General features: G+C 36.2%; 1 protein-coding gene across 1 annotated transcript in view; it reads right to left on the reverse strand.

The window, feature by feature from the left end:
* The window catches only part of MYO3B (myosin IIIB), a 567258-nt gene that overhangs the window by 145597 nt on the left and 401144 nt on the right, over window positions 1–20517 (reverse strand). Inside the window, exon 29 of the mRNA XM_074212806.1 lies at window positions 600–720. Coding sequence (XP_074068907.1) covers window positions 600–720 — 121 coding nt within the window. The remainder of the gene's footprint in view (window positions 1–599; window positions 721–20517) is intronic.

Raw genomic sequence — 20517 nt, forward strand, 5'->3', positions numbered from 1 at the left:
AACATAGTAGGCATTTAATAAATGTTTCCTTCCTTCTTTCCCTCTCCTTTCCATTCCTATTTCCTTTCTCCCTTTCTTCTTTTTTCTCCTTTCTTCTTTTCTCCCTTCTCTCTTCCTTCTCCTTCTTTTCTTCCTTCTCTTTCCTTCCCTTTCTTTCTCCTTTTTTCTTCCTTTTCTTCTCCTCTTTTTCTCTCTTCTTCCCTCCCTTTCTTTTTTCATTCCCTCCCTCCTTCCATCCCTCCCTCCCCCTTTTACTTCCTTCCTCTAGTGCCTAGCCTTAATGGATTAACTCAGAATGGCAATCCCACTGCAGCTCAGAATTCTAAATTTCAAGCACTTCACCAAACTCAACTTCCCTAAGTAGAGATTATAAACACACATCACTTAGACTATAAATAACATTGAAAAAATTTTTAATATTTCACTTAGGCTGGTTCCAAGAGTAGGTGGTAGGGCATGAGGAATAAGAAGACTGAAAGGGTAGGTCTTTGAATATCAAATAAAGCATGTTGTATTTTTTTCATAGTATGACTGTCCAGTGTTGATTGGGTGAGAGGTGACCTTGCTTTGGTACTGATACATTCAAGACTAAGACTCACCAGCTTCCATTAGGGTTTTCGGTCACAGCAAAGCAAGTGTTTGTAGGTTCATTGTCTTCTGCATAACCATGGAGGATTTGGGATCCTGCACTGCTTTTGCGGACAAGATAGCCCCTAAAAACTAAGAGCAAACAGACATTTGTTAAAGTCCCTGAGATATGAAGTTGTTCTCTGGTACCCATTTCCTCTTTTGGTGCCCTTTCCCAATCTTTTTCCTCTTCTCCACTTTTAGTACCCTCTTTCCTAATACTAGATTACCACATTCTTTATGCTGTGTCATGGCTTCTCTGAATCTCTTCCTGTGGTATCCCACCAAATTTATCAATTCCAAGATCATTCTCTCAAAGACTGAACTCTTTGTTAGGTCACAAGTGGTGAATTGTGATAATGGGTAAAAATATCAGAAAGAGTATTATGGGCCCAAGGTTAAGTCAGTCAATAAATATTAAGTAAACTACTGTACCAATCACTTAATCCTTTTTACCTCAGTTTCCTCTACTGTAAAAACTGACTTAGAGAAGAAAATGGTAAAATACTCTAGTATCTGTGTCAAGAAAACCCAAAAAATGGCATTATGAAACAGGATTGAAACAACTAAACAATAATAGTGATGCATCACACACAGTATTGAGTATTGAAAATATAAACAAAGATAAAAGGCAATCCCTGTTCTTAAGGAACTAACAGTTTAAGGAAGGGAACTATATACAAATACAGGATAAATTGGAAAACATTAAACAGAAGGAAGACACTAAGATTGAGGAAGGCTTCCTTTTGAAGGTAGGATTTTAGTTGGGACTTGAGTAAAGGTGAGGAAATACAGAAGACAAGGAAGGAACCCAGGAGAGAGTATTTCAGCCATGGATGACAGCCCAGAAAAAACTTTTCAATCAGGAAATGGAGTGTCTTGTTTGAGAAACAACATGGAAGCCAGTGTTTTTGGATCACAAAGTAGGTTGGGGAGAGGAACTTTTAAGATGTAACAATTAATCAAAGAACTTACAAAGGACTTAGGAAAGATGATGCTATCTGCATACAAAGAAATAATTGATAAAAAAAGAAGCAAGTATAGAATGATTTTTATCATAATGCACACACACACACACACACACACACACACACATATTTGTATCTAATAATAGTCCTCTGTAGGATGAGGGAAAATGAAAAAGAAACTTACATAATAATTTTATTATATATTTAAAAGGAACAGATTTGAAAAAAAAGAATCCCAATCAATCAATAAACATTTATTAAGCACATATTATGTGCTCAGTGCTAGGGATAGGGAGACAAAAGATAGTCCATGTTCTCAAGGAACTTATAATCTAATGAGGAAGGCAAAATGCAAATATGTAGATAAAAAGCAAGCTATATATAGGATAAATAAATAATTAATAGAGGGAAGTTAAAGGAGAGAGAGCATTCCAGACATGGGGTGACAGTCAGAGAACATGCCTGGAAATGAGAGATGGTGTGTTTTGTTTAAGGATAGCCAGGAGGCCAGAGTTACTGGATCCAAGAATAGGTGGTAGGCCAGGAGGAATATGAAGACTGAAAGGGTAGGTCTTTGAATATCAAATAAAGTACATTGTATTTTATTTCAGAGGTAATAGAGATAATAATTGGACCCATGGGGGATAATGAGATCTCCAAGTGAAGTAGGGAAGAAGAGACGACAAACCAGGACAGAATCCTGAGGGACACTTACAGGTTCAGAGGAGACTGAGGGGCCTTTCTCTGTGTCAACGGGATATGGTCAATATAAAGCAATAGGTAATCAGGAAAGACAATTTGAAAGCTCTATAACATGAAAGCCTGTGGAAACTGAGGATGATGTTGTAAAGATAAGCATGAGGAAAGGGTGGTAGTTTACTTGAAATGTAGGAAAGAATAATCAGGGAATTAGAATTTGTCAATAATATAATGCTAGGAGAGACATCCTGAATCTAGATAAATCTTCCATCCTGATGTTTTAGATAAAAATATTTCTAGACAAGAGAAGGGACATGCAGCAGGCCAACCTAATTTAATAGAAATAAGTTTAAAATATTCAGTTTTCCAAATAGACACTTCTACTCTCTGTATTACTGTTAGAATAATATTAGAATGGAATATTAAAGCTAAACTGGACTTTAGGATTTTTCTAGTTTGACTTCCCTCATCTTAAAAACCAGAAAACTGAGTTCAAAAGAGATGAAGAGTCTCTTTAAAAGTTATTGTTTTGAACTCTGAGGGTATATTGAAGCATACTTTTCATAGTATTTTTCTTGGGATTTTTTTAGGTGTTTTCATTTGCAACATGACTAATATGGAAATATGTTTTGTATGACTTCACATGTAAAATTGAACATATTATTTACTTTCTTAAGGGAGGAGGAAAGGACTGGAGGAAAGCAGAGAATTTGGAACTCAAAAATATTTAAAGTGTTATTTTTTTAATGTAATGGGATTTAGGAAAATAAGAATATTTTATTTTATTTTTAGGGTTTTTTTTTTTAGCAATTCAAATTGGGTTAAGTGGCTTGCCCAAGGCCACACAGCTAGGTAATTATTAAGTGTCTGAGGCCATATTTGAACTCAGGTACTCCTGACTCCAGGGCCGGTGCTCTATCCACTGCTCCACCTAGCCACCCTGAAAATAAGACTATTTTAAACAAAAATTATATTTTTGATAAACAAACTGCTTTATCATAAAGGTCAAGTGGTTATTTTGCCCTAGCAAAGCACTGTGCTTTTTTGAGCGATATTTCACTGAAGGATCATATGATGGAGGCCCTAGGGCTAGAATAGGCTTCAGTGGCAATTTAGTCCAACTATTTCATCTTACAGATGAGTCCATAGCTCTGGAATTGAAATGATTTACTTCTGGTCACACAGGTGTAAAGGTTCCTCTGTTAAATTTCAGTCCCAGAAACTCTGACTAGAGTCAGTACCCTTTCCATAAAGCAATCCATCCCAAAATAAAAAATTATTTTTTTTTACTTTGCTACTATCCCTTCCCTTTCCCCACCCTACCAGGGAGAAAATGCCCCCAAATCCTTCACACTTCCATCAACAGCAGCCTACAGAATTTTCACTGTTTACTGGAGTATCAATAAAGTATAATGAAAGATGCATGGAGCTCAGAAATAGAGACTTGAGTACTCCAGTCCTAACTCTGCCAGCCTACTACCTCTTTGACAATGGGCAATTTACTTTCCCTTCTGAACATCAGTTTGATCATCTTTAAAGGGAAAAAAAGGGAGAGAATTTATACTAGTGACCTCTTTTGGATTCTTGATTCTATTGATCTCAGGTGATTGCATTATGAGCTACTGCAATGTACATTTCACAGGGCATTAATGAATTATTTTTTCATATAAAGCTTAAATGGAATAAATAAAAATTTAATCTTGATAATATCTTTTAGAGGATTCACACTATTTAAAGAAGCAACATTAATAGACTTGTTAAAAATATTAATATTTTTAATGCTCTAGAAGATGTTTAAAAACATTGTGATTTGGAACTCCACATATAAGTCTCTCTATCTAGGAATTGTTCAATGCCTCCAGCTATTCTCTTCCTTTTTGATTTTTATTTTTTTAGTTTTGTGCAAAGAAATGGGGTTAAGTGACTTGCCCAAGGTTGCAGAGCTAGGTAATCATTAAGTTATCTGAGGTAGGATTTGAACTCAGGTCCTCCTGACTCCAGAGGTAGTGCTCTATTCACTGTGTCACCTAGCTGCCTCTAGTGTCTTCCTTTTAAAATAAATTCTAGGTCATTCTATTCATTTCAATGCTTTGTGTAACCAAGGAGAAAACTTATTTCATGTTCCTGATTTATTTACACTTCAGTCATCAAAATATTGATATGGGGGAATTATTTGAAGTTTAAGAAATCTTACTGAACTTCAGGGGAACCTTCTTAATATAGCTTTAAGAAGTCTTCTCTTTGGGAACTTCTTTTGGCTTCGTCCTAAAAGTAAGGGAAGTGTTTGGCCAGGATTAAAAAAAGCAAAAAACAAAAACAAATGAATAAACAGAAGATATGATTTCAGGTTGGAAGGTAAAATCATTGAATTTCAAGCAATTCCAAGTGTGGTCAAAATAACAACTTAATTCCTGGAGAATGTCCTAGCCCTTGTATACTTGTCTGGGAAGCTCAGATTCAAACAAAAGAATCAAAGGACTATGAGGAACTATGAATTATGAGGTACTAAAGTATTACTTGGCAAAAAAATGATTTAGGTCACTCCATCAATAAATTCAAGTGGATATCTGGTTTAAAGCACTATTAACTAGTCAACAGAAATTAAGCTATGAAGAGAAATTATGGTCTTAAATAACAAAATACTCAGATCAAATGAATATTTACTTAAATAACAAAGCTATTTCTCTTCCCATCCCCTACATATTGAGCCAACAATAGCCAGCCAAAGGCAACGTCTCTATGATTGGGTGTTCCTGGCCTAAATGGAATTAAATGGTAGCCAAGGGCATTGTAAAGATTCAAGAATATTTGGATAAAATCCAGAAGTAGCCCTTATTAGATTTTCATTTATTTAATTTTTTAAAAAAATTTTTACTTATTTAAGGCAATGGGTTTAAGAGTGACTTGCCCAAGGTCACATAGCTAGGCAATTATTATTAAATGTCTGATACCAGATTTGTAGATTTTCGTTTATATGAGGAGAGAACAAATACAAGATTATGATCTACTTCAAATTGAAAGTAAAGGAATAAAAACACACCAGACTCTTCTCTAGGAAAAAGTCCTCTAGGACAACAATACTGTCTAAACCAGTGACTGTTTCCTACTTCCCTTCAATCCTTTAAAAACTAGTATTTTTTTCCTTGTGATTCAAAACACTAATTCTCACATTCCTATAATGCTCTTCTGCACCTTTCTCCTCAACCCCCTAGGTGTGCATTTACCAATGATGGAAATATTTGTAGTTCTGCTGTTGCTATTGTCCTGTTGTTTTCACTCATGTCTGACTCTGTGACCCCACTGGGGTTATTTTGGCAAAGATGCTGGAGTGGTTGCCATTTCCTTGTCTAGCTTACTTGATAGTAAAGAAATTGAGGAAACCAGAGTTAAATGACTTGCCCAGGGTCACACAGCTAGTAAGTGCCTGAGGCCAGATTTGAACTCATGAAGAGGAGTCTTCCAGACTCCAAGCTCAGCATTCTATCCACTGTGCCACCTAGCTGCCATGTCTAGTTAATAATGCTCCTCTTCAAATTATTTTACATTTATTTTGTATATTATATATCGCATGTCTGTGTAGATGATAGAATCAGCTAGTAAGTATCTGAGGCCATATTTGAACTCAGATCCTCAACTTCAGGGCCAGCACCCTATCTGTTGTGCCACTTAGCTGCCCATATTAGTAACTTAATATTCTTTAAAAAAGTATTTTCTTCACAGAAACTCTACAAAGTGGGTAGTGAAAATATGATTTTTCTCCATCCTAAGGAAAGAGTGGAAGTGAATTATCTAAGGTACCACAACTAATAATTGGCAGAAGGAGGATTCAAATGCAGGACTTCTGATTCTAAGACCAGTGTTTCCTCCTGTTATAGGATGCTGATTCTGATTGGAGGTTAAACCCAACAGATTCCAAGTAAAATATTGGGATAGTAGTCCTATTAGAATGTAATTTCCTAGCTGTGGACTGATCCAACCATTCTGGAGAGCAATATGGAACTATACCCAAAGGCTTTAAAACTACTTGGGGGGGGGGGGGGGCGGGTAGCATCCCAAAGAGATAATAAAAAAAGGAAAAGACCCATTTGTATAAAAATGTTTGACAGCTATTTTTGTGATGCCTAAGAATTGGAAATAGAGGAGATGATCACCAATTGGGACATGACTGAACAAATTGTAGTGTTTGAATGCAATGGTATATTATTGTTCTAGAAGAAATGGTAAGCAAGTGGATTTTAGAAAAACTCTGGAAAGATTTACACGAACTGATACTGAGGGAAGTGAATAGAACCAGGATAGCATTGTGAGATGATCAACTATGATAGACAGCTCTTCTCAACAAAAGAGTGATGAAAAGACTTGTGTTGTTGGAAGGTGCTATCCATATCCAGAGAAAGAACAATAGAGTCTGAATGCAGATCAGAGGATACTATTTTCATTTTTTAAATTTTTTTCTTTCTCTTTCTTGTTGTTTTCCCCCTTTTTCCTGATTCTTCTTTCACAGCATAACTAATATGGAATTATGTTTACCATGAGTATGCATGTATAACCCATATCAGATTCAGTGGTAGGATTCAAATAAATTGACTACTGGTTCTCTGCCCTAATGACTATTTTAAGTATACAAAAAGATATATTGAAATCTAGTTCAACATTTCATGCATTTATTTCTCAAATAAGAACATTAAAAGAGGTGCACAAAATTAGATTTTGCTATATTATTCACAATAAGCAAATATATCCTTATGACATGAAAGTAGTCATGTGACCACAGCAGCCAATATTGAAACATGCAGAATCAAAACTCATTCAACCTATTATTCTAACTCTTTTTTCTTTTCCTTCCATGGCTTCTGAAAAGGGCAATAAAATAATCCCTGAAATCTATATTTCTATTAGTTCATTGTAATCCAGTTTCTTATTGTTTTAATCATTCAGGAAACCAGCACCCTCATAATATCTCAGGGGAATTTGGGGTGTAACACAAAGTGAAAACAAATGACAACTTGTCTCTTCCTGGTTGTTTGGCACTTTTTCCTCTTTACATTATATGTTTGCTTACAGAAGTAAGAAAAATGAGGGAATTAAAATGTAGTATTTTATCAAAGGTATAATGATTTTTAAGAATGAATAAATAAATATTACAAGCATAGTTCCAACAATTTTTTTTCACCTATGGATGAAATGAATATTACTAGGGGTGCTTAGAAAATGCTGTTGCACAGATGGACATTAAAAAAAGTAAGACATGTAAATCTGTGATTTTTATATTGGGTGTCTGCCCAAGTGCTCACCTTAGAGAGAATACTGATCACAAGTGACATTTTAACAACTAGTTCACTTAACTCAACATAAAAATAGTTCTGTTGAACCAATGTGAACTGTCTGAATCCCCCTATTGATTAGATTGTTTGATGTCTTGGGGAGTGGAGAGGGAATGGATGAAGAAAATTTTACAAAAATGAATGTTGAAAAGTATCTCTATAAGTAATTAAGAAAATAAGAAAAATAAACTAAAAAAAAAAAAAGAATGTAATCTAGAGGTCAGGGACTTTTATTCACTCTTTTGGCATTCCCAGTCCTTAGCACCATGACTGACACAAAGGACGTGCTTAATTTATATCAATTGATTGATTGATTTCCTTGAAGAGTTTTGCTACTTGTGGAATCAATGAGGTTCATAAATTTAGAGCTGAAAGAGGTCTTTTACAGATGACACAACTGAGTTTCAGAAAGGATAATTGACTTATCCTATGTCTCACAGCTGGTTGGTTGGTTCTTGTCCTTCCCTATAGAAGAAGATAAAAAATGGCATCACTATGTTAGAGATGAGTTACAGTGTGTTAGACTAATACAAATTTGGTATGTTCTCCTACAGGTGGGGCACAAATAGTTCATGTGAACACCTGGGTGGGTACTCTAAACTTACATCTCACTTTTCCTTTGAGCTGCTTCAATTCTACCTTCCTCATCGAGAGCAGCAACCTCTCTGATGAGTGCATGCCATGCTGGGTGATCCTCCCAATCAATTCTAGAGTTCTTAAGAGAGACCTTCAGGGTGTCCCAGTATCGCTTCTTCTGACCCCATTGTGAGCACTTGCTCTGTGTAAGTTCTCCACTGATTGTCTCTTTGGCAAGCATACATCTGGCAGTCTAACAACGCATCCAGTCTGTTGTAGTTGCATTCTCTGTAGTAATGTTGGAATGCTATGCAGTTTAGCTTGAGAAAGGACCTCAGTGTCTGGTATCTTCTCCTGCCAGGTGATCTTCAGAACCTTCCTAAGACAATTTAAATGGAAGCAATTCAGTTTCCCAGCATGGTGCTGGTAGACTGTCCAGGTTTCACAGGCATATAGCAATGAGATCAGCACAACGGCTCTGTAGACCTTCAGTCTACACACTTCCTTTTGGAGCCTCCCAAATACTGAGCTAGCTCTGGCAGTGTGTGTCAACCTCATTTTCAACAAGCACCTCCCTGGAAAGGACACTGCCAAGGGAAGTGAATATGTCCATAATACTCAGTACTTCTCAAATTGCTATAACTAATGGTTCTACATAGGGTGCTGGCCACTGGAACAACTGTGTTTTCTTGGTGTTAATTATTAGAACAAAAGGAGTACAAACAGCAGAGAATTGACCCAAACTTTGCTGCATCTTAGCAGAGACTGCATTGAGTGCACAATCATTTACAAACAGAGGAACATAGACCAACACTCCCTTCACTTTGGTCTTGACTTGTTACCTTTTCAAGTTGAAGAATTTACCTGTCATAGTCTTCTTTGAAAATAAAAGACAAACATCATTCATATTATTATTATAGCTGAACTTGAGGTCAATGTTCATTCTCAGTGAAGGTATTTGCATGGCTGAAAACATCATGCTAAAAAGCATGGGAGCAAGGACACAGTCCTTTGGTGACTGGGAAATCACAGTCCTGGCCTGTCCAGAATCTGGGTATGCATGCCATCATGGAACTAACAAATAATATTGATGAACTTCTCCAGGCAACAAAATTTTGATCTAATTTTCCATAAGCCCTCACAATAGAGGGCATTCATAGGCTTTGGTCAGATCTACAAACATGGTATACAGACCTCTGTTCTGTTCCTGGAATTTTTTCTGGAGTTGTTGGATAGCAAATACCATACGTATCAGAGACAGGTTTGCCCCAGATTTTCCTTACTCTATTCATCACCCACATTCCCTATCAGCAAGGTTGATAAATGGGCACTTCAGATCATGGTAGACTAGATGTTATGGGCTTAGCAGAATAATCCTGACTAAGAGGGGAAACCAAAAAACATATATACAAATGTATGTAGCACAAATATAAAATTAATAAATTGTTATTTATTCTTTGTTCTTGAAGAAGACCATGATATCAGGGAGGTGATGCCATAAGAAGCATGTGAATTGAATTTGAGGGGGTATTGAACTAAGTCAACAGTCTCACTTACTCTTCCAGAGTCATCTGGGACCAATCACCAATGGATCAGGATGACAAGAGATGACCCTGGATGTGAGGCAATGAGAATTAAATGACTTGCCCAAGGTCATAACAGCTATTAAGATTAAAGGGTCTAGGTAGAGCAGTAGATAGAGCACTGGCCCTGGAGGACTTGAGTTCAAATCTGGATTCAGACACTTGAAAAGTAATAAATATAAATATACACAGTAGTTAAATTTCTTTGGGAGGAAAGGCATTAGCATTTGGGGGATCATGTCAGCATGTTAACAAGGAACTAAACAAGCAAGTCAAAAAATGGTCCATGACCTCAAGAAGCTCACAATCTAATGGGAGAGACAACATTCAAATGATTATTTGAATATATAAGTATATTCCACATGACAGCTCGACAAATACTATTTGAAAATATATATATATATATATATATATATATATATATATAAAGGTGTAGTCAGAAGATAGAATGTCATATATAGGGAACAGCAAGAAGGAAAGGATACTAAAGAGTAAAGTATAAGATGACTAGAACGGCAGAAAAAAGATCATGGTGCAAAGTGCTTTAAAATTCCTTTTTGAAAACAATCCTCTTTACAATATGCTCAATATATGATCATTCAACTTTTCTTTGAAGACTTCTTCTTTGAAGCCAATATCTTCCAGAACCTCTCAACTCTTGGAAAGGCATATCTTTCGGGAAGTATTTTCTTGACATTAAACCTAAGCTTGATCTTCTACTTCCAATCACAAAAGAGTCTAATCCCTCTTCCATATGACAGTTCCACAAATACTTAAATACTACATATACTCTCTCCTCAAATCTTCTCTAGACTGAACATTCCTACTCCCTTCAACCAATCTTGACTTAGTACCTTCTTTGTCATTTTGGTTGCCCTCCTTAGGTGCTTTCCTGTTTATCAATTTTTTTCCTAACATATAGCCTAGAACCAAGCTATAAGGACAAACACAGGAGGACTCAACTGACCAAGGGAATTGATATACAACCCAAAGAAAGACATTAGTATTAGTTATTTTGAGTTGGAAAATTGAGATTTGAATTCTGTTTCTGTCACTTACTTGGGATATCATGGGTAAGTTACAACCTCCCTGGACTACAGTTTCCTCATCTATAAAATTAGGAGTTGGAAAGGATGACTAAAAGTTTCCTTCAAACTGTAAATTCTATGTTCCTTTAATTCCAGGATGACATTTTTCACTCTAAATAAAACAAAGATGCAAAAATAAAATGTATAGCAAAAGCAACCTTTTTTGATAATTCAGTTTTCCTCAAAGAAAAATTAAAGACAAAATTTGCTCTGTCACAAACTCAGACAATGAATAACAAACATGATTCATGAGTTACTTGATGATCTTGCCTTTCCTCCATGAGTAGAAACAAACAAATCACTTTGAAAAAAATTACAGTTTTTATGCCATTATATTTTGCAGAAGATGAAGATACAGAGAATTTTATAAGAATAATTTAATAAAGTCCTCCAAAACAAGATATTGTCCAGTTGAATGCTTGATGATTTAAATGACAAAGAAAAATGGAGGATCATTTTGGGTTTTTCTTTGTTTAATGGATTTCCATAGTCTTTTATTGTTAGACTCCTGTTATCAGCTTCTCCATATTTAGCTAGTCTGATTTTCAAAAAGAAGACTATTTCTAGGAATATTGACACAGTCTTTGAGAACCTTGAGGTATTGAAATAGAATTCTGTGGTATCATAGCAAAGGTCAAGGTAAATATTAAATTATAAGAAAGAAAAAAGATGAGGAAAGACAGTGACCAATTATAATCAATATGTTCTGTTAAAACAAGTTACCTTCTCCCTCTCAAAAGAAAGAAAATGGACAAAAATTAAGAATTGATTTTATCTCCATTTCTTGAAAATGTTTAATGGGACAGCTAGGTGGCACAGTGGATAAAGCACCAGCCCTGGAGTCAGGAGTACTTGGGTTCAAATCCTGTCTCAGACACTTAAGAATTACCCAGCTGTGTGGCCTTGGGCAAGCCACTTAACCCCATTTGCCTTGCAAAAACCTAAAAAAAAAAGTTTAATGATGTTAATTAAGCATTCATTAGTATAAGGAAAAAAAAGCCAGATATTACCTTATAGAGCAAATGTTTAATCTCCCAGATAATTAAAATTTGTAAAACAAAAATTTATAAAATGGAAGATTGAATTCCTATGAATTTTCAAAATATGATTAAAGGGGGTTAAAGGGGAAGAATGTCTAGAGATATTGGTATTCTATCTAGCTAAACTAGATCATTCTTTGTAGATGAAATGCAAAGGAAAGAACTATAATAGTTATACACACATATATACATATGTATACCCATATATGTATACATACATATATACATACACATCTAGATATAAACATAAATGAAATGACTCAGATTTGTAAATATTTGTCTTGTGTTCTATTTGCATGTGTGGTCATTTTGGAACCCTACATTTGGGTTATACTACTTCAGTACCTAATGTACTATGTAAAGACTTGACAGTAGTTCTTAAGAAAAATTTACTGGGAAGAGTGTATAGACCAAACCACATATATAAAGAAGACATCTCTGCAGAAGGCAAAACAATTTAAAGGTATTCAAAAATTTATTTTCAATTTATCTCAAAGAGGAAGAGTTTCTAAAAGAATGGGAAAGACTAGTTATCTAGTTTTTATCATAAGCAGTCAGATAAGGAGATATAAAAAAGCTACTGACTTGTGCCAACTTTAACATATCTGAAAAATCCTTATGAAAAGAGCCTTATGAGAACTATGAGAAGGAAACATAGTCTTTATAGACTATTTTCTACACATCTTCACAGTCACACAATAGACTGTGAGTTAAAAGATCTATTGTTTATTGGGGGTTTTTTAAAAGCATTTTATTTGGTAGAAGAAATGTATCCTTGAAAACTTTCTTCCCACGGAGCCTCTTCTATGAATGTTAAAAGTATACAAGATCACAATATGTGAGCTTTGTTCAGCAATCTGATGGGCACTGACTTATTGTCCCTGTTGGACTGTGCAAATCAGAAACACTCAGTTAAGGAGATTTTCAATTCTGTAGAAGATGTTCTGCATAGAGTTAAAATTAAAGGAGAATTCTCTTCCAGTGGTGAAGTTCTCACAAATAACTCCTTTACTTCCCCACTTGCATGCCTTTGTTTATACTATTCCCCATGTCTAGAATACATCTCCTTCCACCTCCCTTTGAGGCTCCTTTCAGTTCTCAATCAATGATTCATCTGTTAGACCTTTCTAATACCATACAAGATTTAGGTGTTAACTATCCAAGTCAAAGCAAGGCAACAAGCATTAATTAAGGGCCTACTACGTGTTAGGCAACTAAATGTTGGGGGGGGATACAAAAAGGGGAAAAAAAGCCCAATCCACACTTGTTCTCAAGGACCTCACATTCTAATGACTTTCCTTCACAAAAACCTTCCCTTATCTACTTTCCTTATGATTTTCCTAATATTTCTTTCTGTACTCCATTTATCATGTTCTAATCTAGGTTATTTGGAGCCATGTCATAATGCGGCTCCATTGATTGAGGACTGGGCCTTCAATGAGGAAGTTTTTGTTGTTCAGTTATTTTCAGTTGTGTCGGGCTCTTCATGACTGCATTTGAGGGTTTGGTTTTTTTTTTTGGAAAAGATAATGGAGTGATTTGCTATCTCCTTTTCCTGATCATTTTACAGAGGAAACTAAGGCAAATAGGGTTAAAAGTGACTTGCCTAGTGCCACACAGTTAATAAGTGTCTGAGTCTGGATTTGAACTCAAGATGAGACTTCCAGGTCCAGGACTCTCTATCCAGCACTGTGCCACTAGATGTTGTTAGTCTTTTGTTTTCCAAGAAGACCAGTGATATCACAGGGTAATATCTTGACTTGTGTGTGAATTGTATTTAAATGAGACAGATATGTACAAAGTCCTGTCTCACATTCTTATCCAGTCATCAAAGCCCAGTGGCAAGACAAAAGTCTAGAAAAATGAAGATGGCTTGGGATACAGTGAATGACTTCAGGGTCTTTGATGTCTGACCAAGTTTTAAGTACTCTATAATACCTACTTCAGCAACCTTCATTGCTATTGGAACAAATTCTTCTCAACCACTCATTCCCTTTGGGGAAGTCTTCACATGTTTGGGGTACACATTGCCCTAACTCACTGAGAAGTATGAAGCCAGTTAATTCCCATCAATATGATTTAGCCCTTCTGCTGAGACAGTGTTCCTGGGGTGTGGTTACCATGTATACTTCAATTTCTTGGAGCCATGGATAAGAGTTGGGTGAAGGTAGAAGACCAAGGTATTGGCAAGTCAATCAATCAGTGTTATGGTGTAGTCAGTGACTAGCACCAGTGGTGCTAGTCCTCCCTGAACATTCCATACAGTCATCTAACTTCCTGTGGAAGAACTGAATTTAAATCTGACTTTAGACTTACTACCAATGCAATCCTGGACAAGTCATTTGACCTCTGTTTACTGCAATTCTTTCATCTATCAAATTGGGATATTAGTTGGTATAGTAATAAAATGTGATAACATTTGGAAAGCACTTTCCTATCCTAAAGTATTATATAAATACTAATTATTATTATTAAACCTACAATCCTGTTTTGGGGAAGAAGATGAATCAGATGAATCATGATGAAAGAATACATGTATAAATTTCTTGAAAAGTTAAAGGATCATATTTTTTAAGGTTATCAAAAGGATTCTTTTTGAGAAGATGATGAGTACAATGGAGAAAGGACAGGGAAATGAAGTAGACCCAACCTGGAATTGGTAAGGTGAAATAAAGGAAGGAAAAAAGAGAGAGGAGGCAAAATTAAAAATATTTCTTTAAAAATTCATTGAAGCTTTGCTCTTTCTTGTTCCTTACTCATTAAAATATGGCAGAAAGTTGATCACAGACACTAACCCTGATTGAGTTCTCCCAATCTACTTGATAAAAGTACAGGTTAAGGGGACTCACTTAATCAGAGAATGCATGTTCAACTCTCTGGTACAAGAAGAAAGAGAAAGATGGGCTTTATGACTTTTAAAATATACTTGGGTCTTTGGGGATTCCACAGATCCTTTTCTTCTACCAGACAGCCTGCCCTCATCTGAACTAATTTTCGGTGACCCACCTGTAGACAAACACAGACATTGTTCCCAATAAATAACACTATTTTCATGGATTTCGTTCATTATCCAAGGATGACGATCTAGGAAAGGTAATATTTCTTCCCTTGATAATTAGGTTGGCAAAAGTCACCATCTGTATCTGCCAGAGAAAGCACATACAGATGAGGTGTAAAAGCTTCAACCTTGCACTCCATAACCATTGTTGACTGATTACACAAGAAAGCCGGCTCCATTTCTGGCTCTAGTGACAGCTGGTTGACAGCCATCATTTCAGAACAAAAAGATACCAACTACTGGTCAGTAAAATGAGCAGATACCTTTGGAGAAAAACAAAAAAAACAATATTATAAAAAAGGATTCTGAAATATGACCCCCTTTCCTCTATCTAAATTTCAATCTTTTAAGTTATTGTCATAGCCATTAATTCAAACCTCTTTAAGTCTTAAATCAGGATTTCCTGATTTCATTTAGACTTTTCTTTTAAGCATTTTTAGTTTGATCCCTGGTCTTAAATTCAGTCTTTACTGATATCAAACTATTTATACTTGAACCAATCAAACAATGAAAAAGTATTTAATGAACATCTACCATATGCAGATCTCCAAGCTAAACAATGGGAATAAAAGTCAAGAATGAAATAAGTCCTATTCTAATGAGGAAACAAGTACATATATACAAATATTTATAACATAAATATAAACATATAAAATACTCAAAAATATATAAATATGCTATAAAATAATATAAATATAGTTCATAACTATATATATAAATTAAATACAAATTTGGGATAGTGGACATTCGAAGTTGTAGGGATCAGGGAAGGTTTCATATAGAAGATGGTGTCTGACCTGCATCTTAAAGGTAAAGGAGTCCCTCCAGGAAATAGAGATGAGAAGAAAGAACATTCCAGTCATGAGGGACAACCACTGCAAGGCACATAGGCAGGGTCATGTACAAGGAATAGGGAAATGACTAGTTTGGCTGGATCCAGAGTGGAGGAGAAGGAATGTCCTCTTAAGTTCATATATTCATATTTTAACTACTCCAGCTTCATGTCTGAGATTCCTAACCTACAATCATCTTTTCAGGGAAGAGTATTTGTGCACTTAGTCATTGTTTGGACCCAGATTGGCTCAAAGTGAATGGAAATAGCAATAACTTCCTTTTTTGGTCAGAGACCCTGAGGGTCTTTCTCTCCTAGATTGATTTTATTTTTAGACTAGATAAAACAAGTCATTCTTTGTTTCATTACTTTCCTACCTAGCCTAGATCACTGAAAACGCATTGCCTCTGTCAGAAACTGAGAATTTGTTAAAGACCTTAGCTTTAAAAGGTCAAAGTCTCCCATTGCATCCAGGGCCATCTCCAGTCATCCTGATCCACATATCTGGTCACTGGATCCAGATGGCTCCAGAGGAGAAAATGGGACTAGTGACTTTGCACAGCAGCCACTCACTTAAATTCAATACATCTACAAGTCATGATATCATCTCAGTATCATGATCTTCTTCAAGAAGGACAAACAATGGTTTGTGCAAATCAGATAAGAATATCGATAAAGTCTTTGAAAAATTAAATGAAAAATCCAGGCTGGAGTCAGATTGCAGTACTGCTTTGGCTTGGGCTTTCTTCAAAGCAGGTATCTGTGTCTTTTTGGTGTAATTGAAGGGGAGCTGAAATGAGAACTTCATTGGATTTTATTTGCAATTAGTGCTAGAACATCTTGAGCCCTCAGTTCCTCCATTCTCCAGAACTTTCCCTTTCTTCTGAGTATCCCTCAGAGTGATCACTCCATGTTTTCCCTGACACTCATCACCATCAGGATAGTTCTGCTCTTCATTTTTGCCCTTATTTGGAATCTCTTTTAAATCAGCTTTACGTAGGTTCCCTCAGGGAGAATATGTGTTTTCTATTTTGTAAGTGACGTATTTAACACAAAACTGCACGTTCAGCATTTATTGCCCCTTGACTGAACTATTGTGTTCATCTCCTCACTACCTCAAGTTTCTCCCCAATTCAAGGGCTCCACTCAGACATCAGAGTGACTTTCCTAAAGCAAAGCTCTGACCAAGTCAATAAACTTCTGCTTTAACTCCGCTGGATCCCTATCAAATATAAACTTTTCTGTTTGACATTTAAGATTTCCACAAGTTTGCTCCTTCACACATTTCAGTCTTCCAACAGTTTACTACTTTCTGCACTTGACTGTGTTAGGAAGAACTCGTTCTGAAAGACAGTTGGGGCGGCTAGGTGGCACAGTGGATAAAGCACCAGCCCTGGAGTCAGGAGTACCTGGGTTCAAATCCGGTCTCAGACACTTAATAATTACCTAGCTGTGTGGCCTTGGGCAAGCCACTTAACCCCGTTTGCCTTGCAAAAACCTAAAAAAAAGACAGTTAAACTGCCTTTGTACTGGTCATAGTCCATACCTGGACTGTTCACCCTTTCCTAGGTTTCTTCATGGCTTCAATCAAATTTCACCTTCTGCAGGAGGCTTTTTCCTACTCCCCACCAGTTATTGCTTTCCCCTGAGATTACTCTCCATTTATTCTGTATATATTTTATTCTGTATATTTCTTTATGAACATAGTTGTTTGCATATTAGCTTCATCATTAGAATGTAAGCTCTTGAATCCTTAGCACCTAACAAAATTTCTGCAGATGGTAAGCAATGAATGAGTTAACTTTTGACCTATTCTGAATAAGAGTCTGAAAATTCAATAAATATTCTTAATTGATTGCTTGAAGGGGAAGGTGCAAAATATTATGATAATTTAATCACAATAGTGAACCTCAGATGAGGAAATTCTCTGGGCCAATGAAGATCATTCATCTCCACTGCAACATAAAGTTACCTGGAGCACTTGAGAGATTAAATGACAGGTACTCAACATGGGTCAAAGGGAGGATTTGAACCCCAGGGTTCCAAATTCCCAGACAAGCTCCCTATACAAGATTGTCTTTCACACAACTGATTGACTAAAAGAAAAAAAAATGTAGCTTTGTGAGAACTGGTTAGTGAGGGAGCAATTCTACCATTAGGATCTTGCTTTTTTTTTTTTGGTTGAGCCTGATTTCCTATTTATACAAACACACACACACACACACACATACACACACATATGTAAATTTTACTACCCTTTCTAGTTCATAACAATGACACCTTCTCAAACTGGAACTTTTCTCTTTGAATAGAAATGATTTGATTATGGAAGGAGGTAGCTTCATCACACCAATTTGAATCACTGACTAGTGTTGGTTTTGACACTAAGCACTTGGCTCAAAGATTATGAAATGAGCAGGCTCCTGTTGCTTGAGCTTTTCAAATTACAACTTTGTGGAATAGAATGGTTACCAGCTGTCACGCCCTCCCCCAAGACCATGTAGTTTATGACACAAACTTCACAGTCTCAGAAGATCAAATCCTGATCCTGTGATGGCTTCTGATGTTGAGATTTGAACTCATAGCCAAGTGGATGTCACTCAGATGTTACTCCTTCACTTATTAGTCAAAACATGTTAAGCATGATGTTTATCTGGAATGTTGAACACATTGGATTTATCTGAAACGGAGAGGTTCTCATTTGAGTAGATAGCAGGTCTAAACATCTAATTTGGATTTTTAGTGATTGTGACTTTGCAATAGGAGAACTGCAGCATAAACTTCTAGTCAGTCTTTTCTAGAGTGTGTCACACAAGTGTGGGGGGAGAAACAGAATATTTCAAGTTACAGAAAAATTTTATCTCCATGAATGACCTAAATCCACTCTACTTTCATATCATGTTGCTTTGCAATAGGCAATACCTATAATGCCTGATGTTTGCTCCTAGGAAGGCTTATGGGTCACTTGAGGTCGGGTGTCCTGATGTTTGAGTCATTTCAGTCACAGCCTATTCTTCAAGAACTCACTTGGGGTTTTTTTTGGCAAAGATACTAGATGCTTTTCTAGCTCATTTAGGGCAGCTAAGTGGTGCAGTGGATAGAGCACTAGTCTTGGAATCAGGAGGACTGGAGTTTGAATCCAGCCTCAGACATTTGATGCTTATTAACTGTGTGACCTTGGGCAAGTCACTTAACCCTGACTGTCTCAAATTCAGCCTGTATTCATATCTGGCCACTGGACCCAGATGGTTCTGGAGGAGAAAGTGAGGTTGGTGACTCCCCCGCAAAAATAAAAACAAACATCCAGCTCATTTGACAGTTAAGGAATCTGAGGCAAACAAGGCTAAGTATTTGTCCAGAGTCACATAGCTAGTAAGTGTCTGAGGTCAAATTTGAACTCAGGAAGATGCATTTTCTTAATTCCAAGTCTACTGCTCCTTGTACTATACCACCTCAGGTGCCTGAGGTGTAGTGGGGCTACATTAATGAGGTAAGTTGCAGGGAGAGGTTACTTGGTTGCCTAAGAAAGAATTAACTGACCCAGGTTGGAAATGAGGCCAAAGCTTCTCTTCTTATCAGAACGGGACTGAACAGTGAATTACTCTTATAGCTTAGAAAAGATTGGGAGAACCAGTCTTAAAAAAAAACACAAACAAAAACATAAAACCCTTTAAGAAATTCCTCAAATTCGTTGGTATTTTTCTTCTATCAAATAACTAGGCTATCACTTGGCATTAAATCTTTTTTGTTACAGGGGTTTTTTTTTCTGTAATGCTATTTATTGCACTGAGATTTCAGAGTTATAAGGATATTCAGGGGTTTCATTCAACTTATACCTGCACAAAAATCCAGTCTACAATATACCAGACAATTGGCCATCTGCCCTTTTCTGAATATCTCTAATTAAGGAAAAGCCATGACTTCCAAAACACCTTCCTTCCACTTGTAGGCAGCCCTAAAATGTTTGGAAGTTTTTTCCTTATAGCTCCCTAAAATCTATCCCTGTCTGCAATTATATCTATTGCCTTATTTGACCCTTTGGGACTAAGCCATATAAAGGACCAAGTCTTATAAGGCAGCAAGCTAATGAAGACATCTCTCATGTGCTCTCTAAGTCTTCTCTTGTCCAGGTTAAGAAGCACTTTTTTTTTTCAATTTATCTTTATATGCTTCTTCCATTATCTCTTGCTCACCTTCTCACTTTCTACATGGGATTTAGTTTGTTAGTATCTTAAAACATGGTACTCAGATCTATATATGATGTTCCAGATGTCATCTTGCCAGGAGAGAGAGAGAGAGAGAGAGAGAGAGAGAGAGAGAGAGAGAGAGAGAGAGAGAGAGAGAGAGAGAAATAACAGATGTCCAGATAATTAAAATTCTATGTAGTGAAGACACTGTGTTGTCTCCTTACTATGCTTTTGAAGTTTCCTGATCTATTTTTTCTTTTAGTCTAGAAGTCTCTAGTAAACACTGAAGAATATTGCTTTTATTTTATGTCTATTTTCTAGTTATTCTTTTTTTAAAAAATCATTTTATTTTTATTATGAATGTAAACATCAACAAACTGGACATTTCATACAGGTATACCTTGTTTTATTACACTTTTGGTTATTGTGCTTTGCAAACATTACATTTTTTACAAATTGCTGTTGGGAAGACTGAAGTTTATGGATCACTTGAGGTTAGGTTTTCTGAAGTGTTGAGTCATTTCAGTCACATCCT

The sequence above is a fragment of the Macrotis lagotis genome, chromosome 1 (assembly GCF_037893015.1).
Source record: "Macrotis lagotis isolate mMagLag1 chromosome 1, bilby.v1.9.chrom.fasta, whole genome shotgun sequence".
Classification (NCBI taxonomy): Eukaryota; Metazoa; Chordata; class Mammalia; order Peramelemorphia; family Peramelidae; genus Macrotis; species Macrotis lagotis.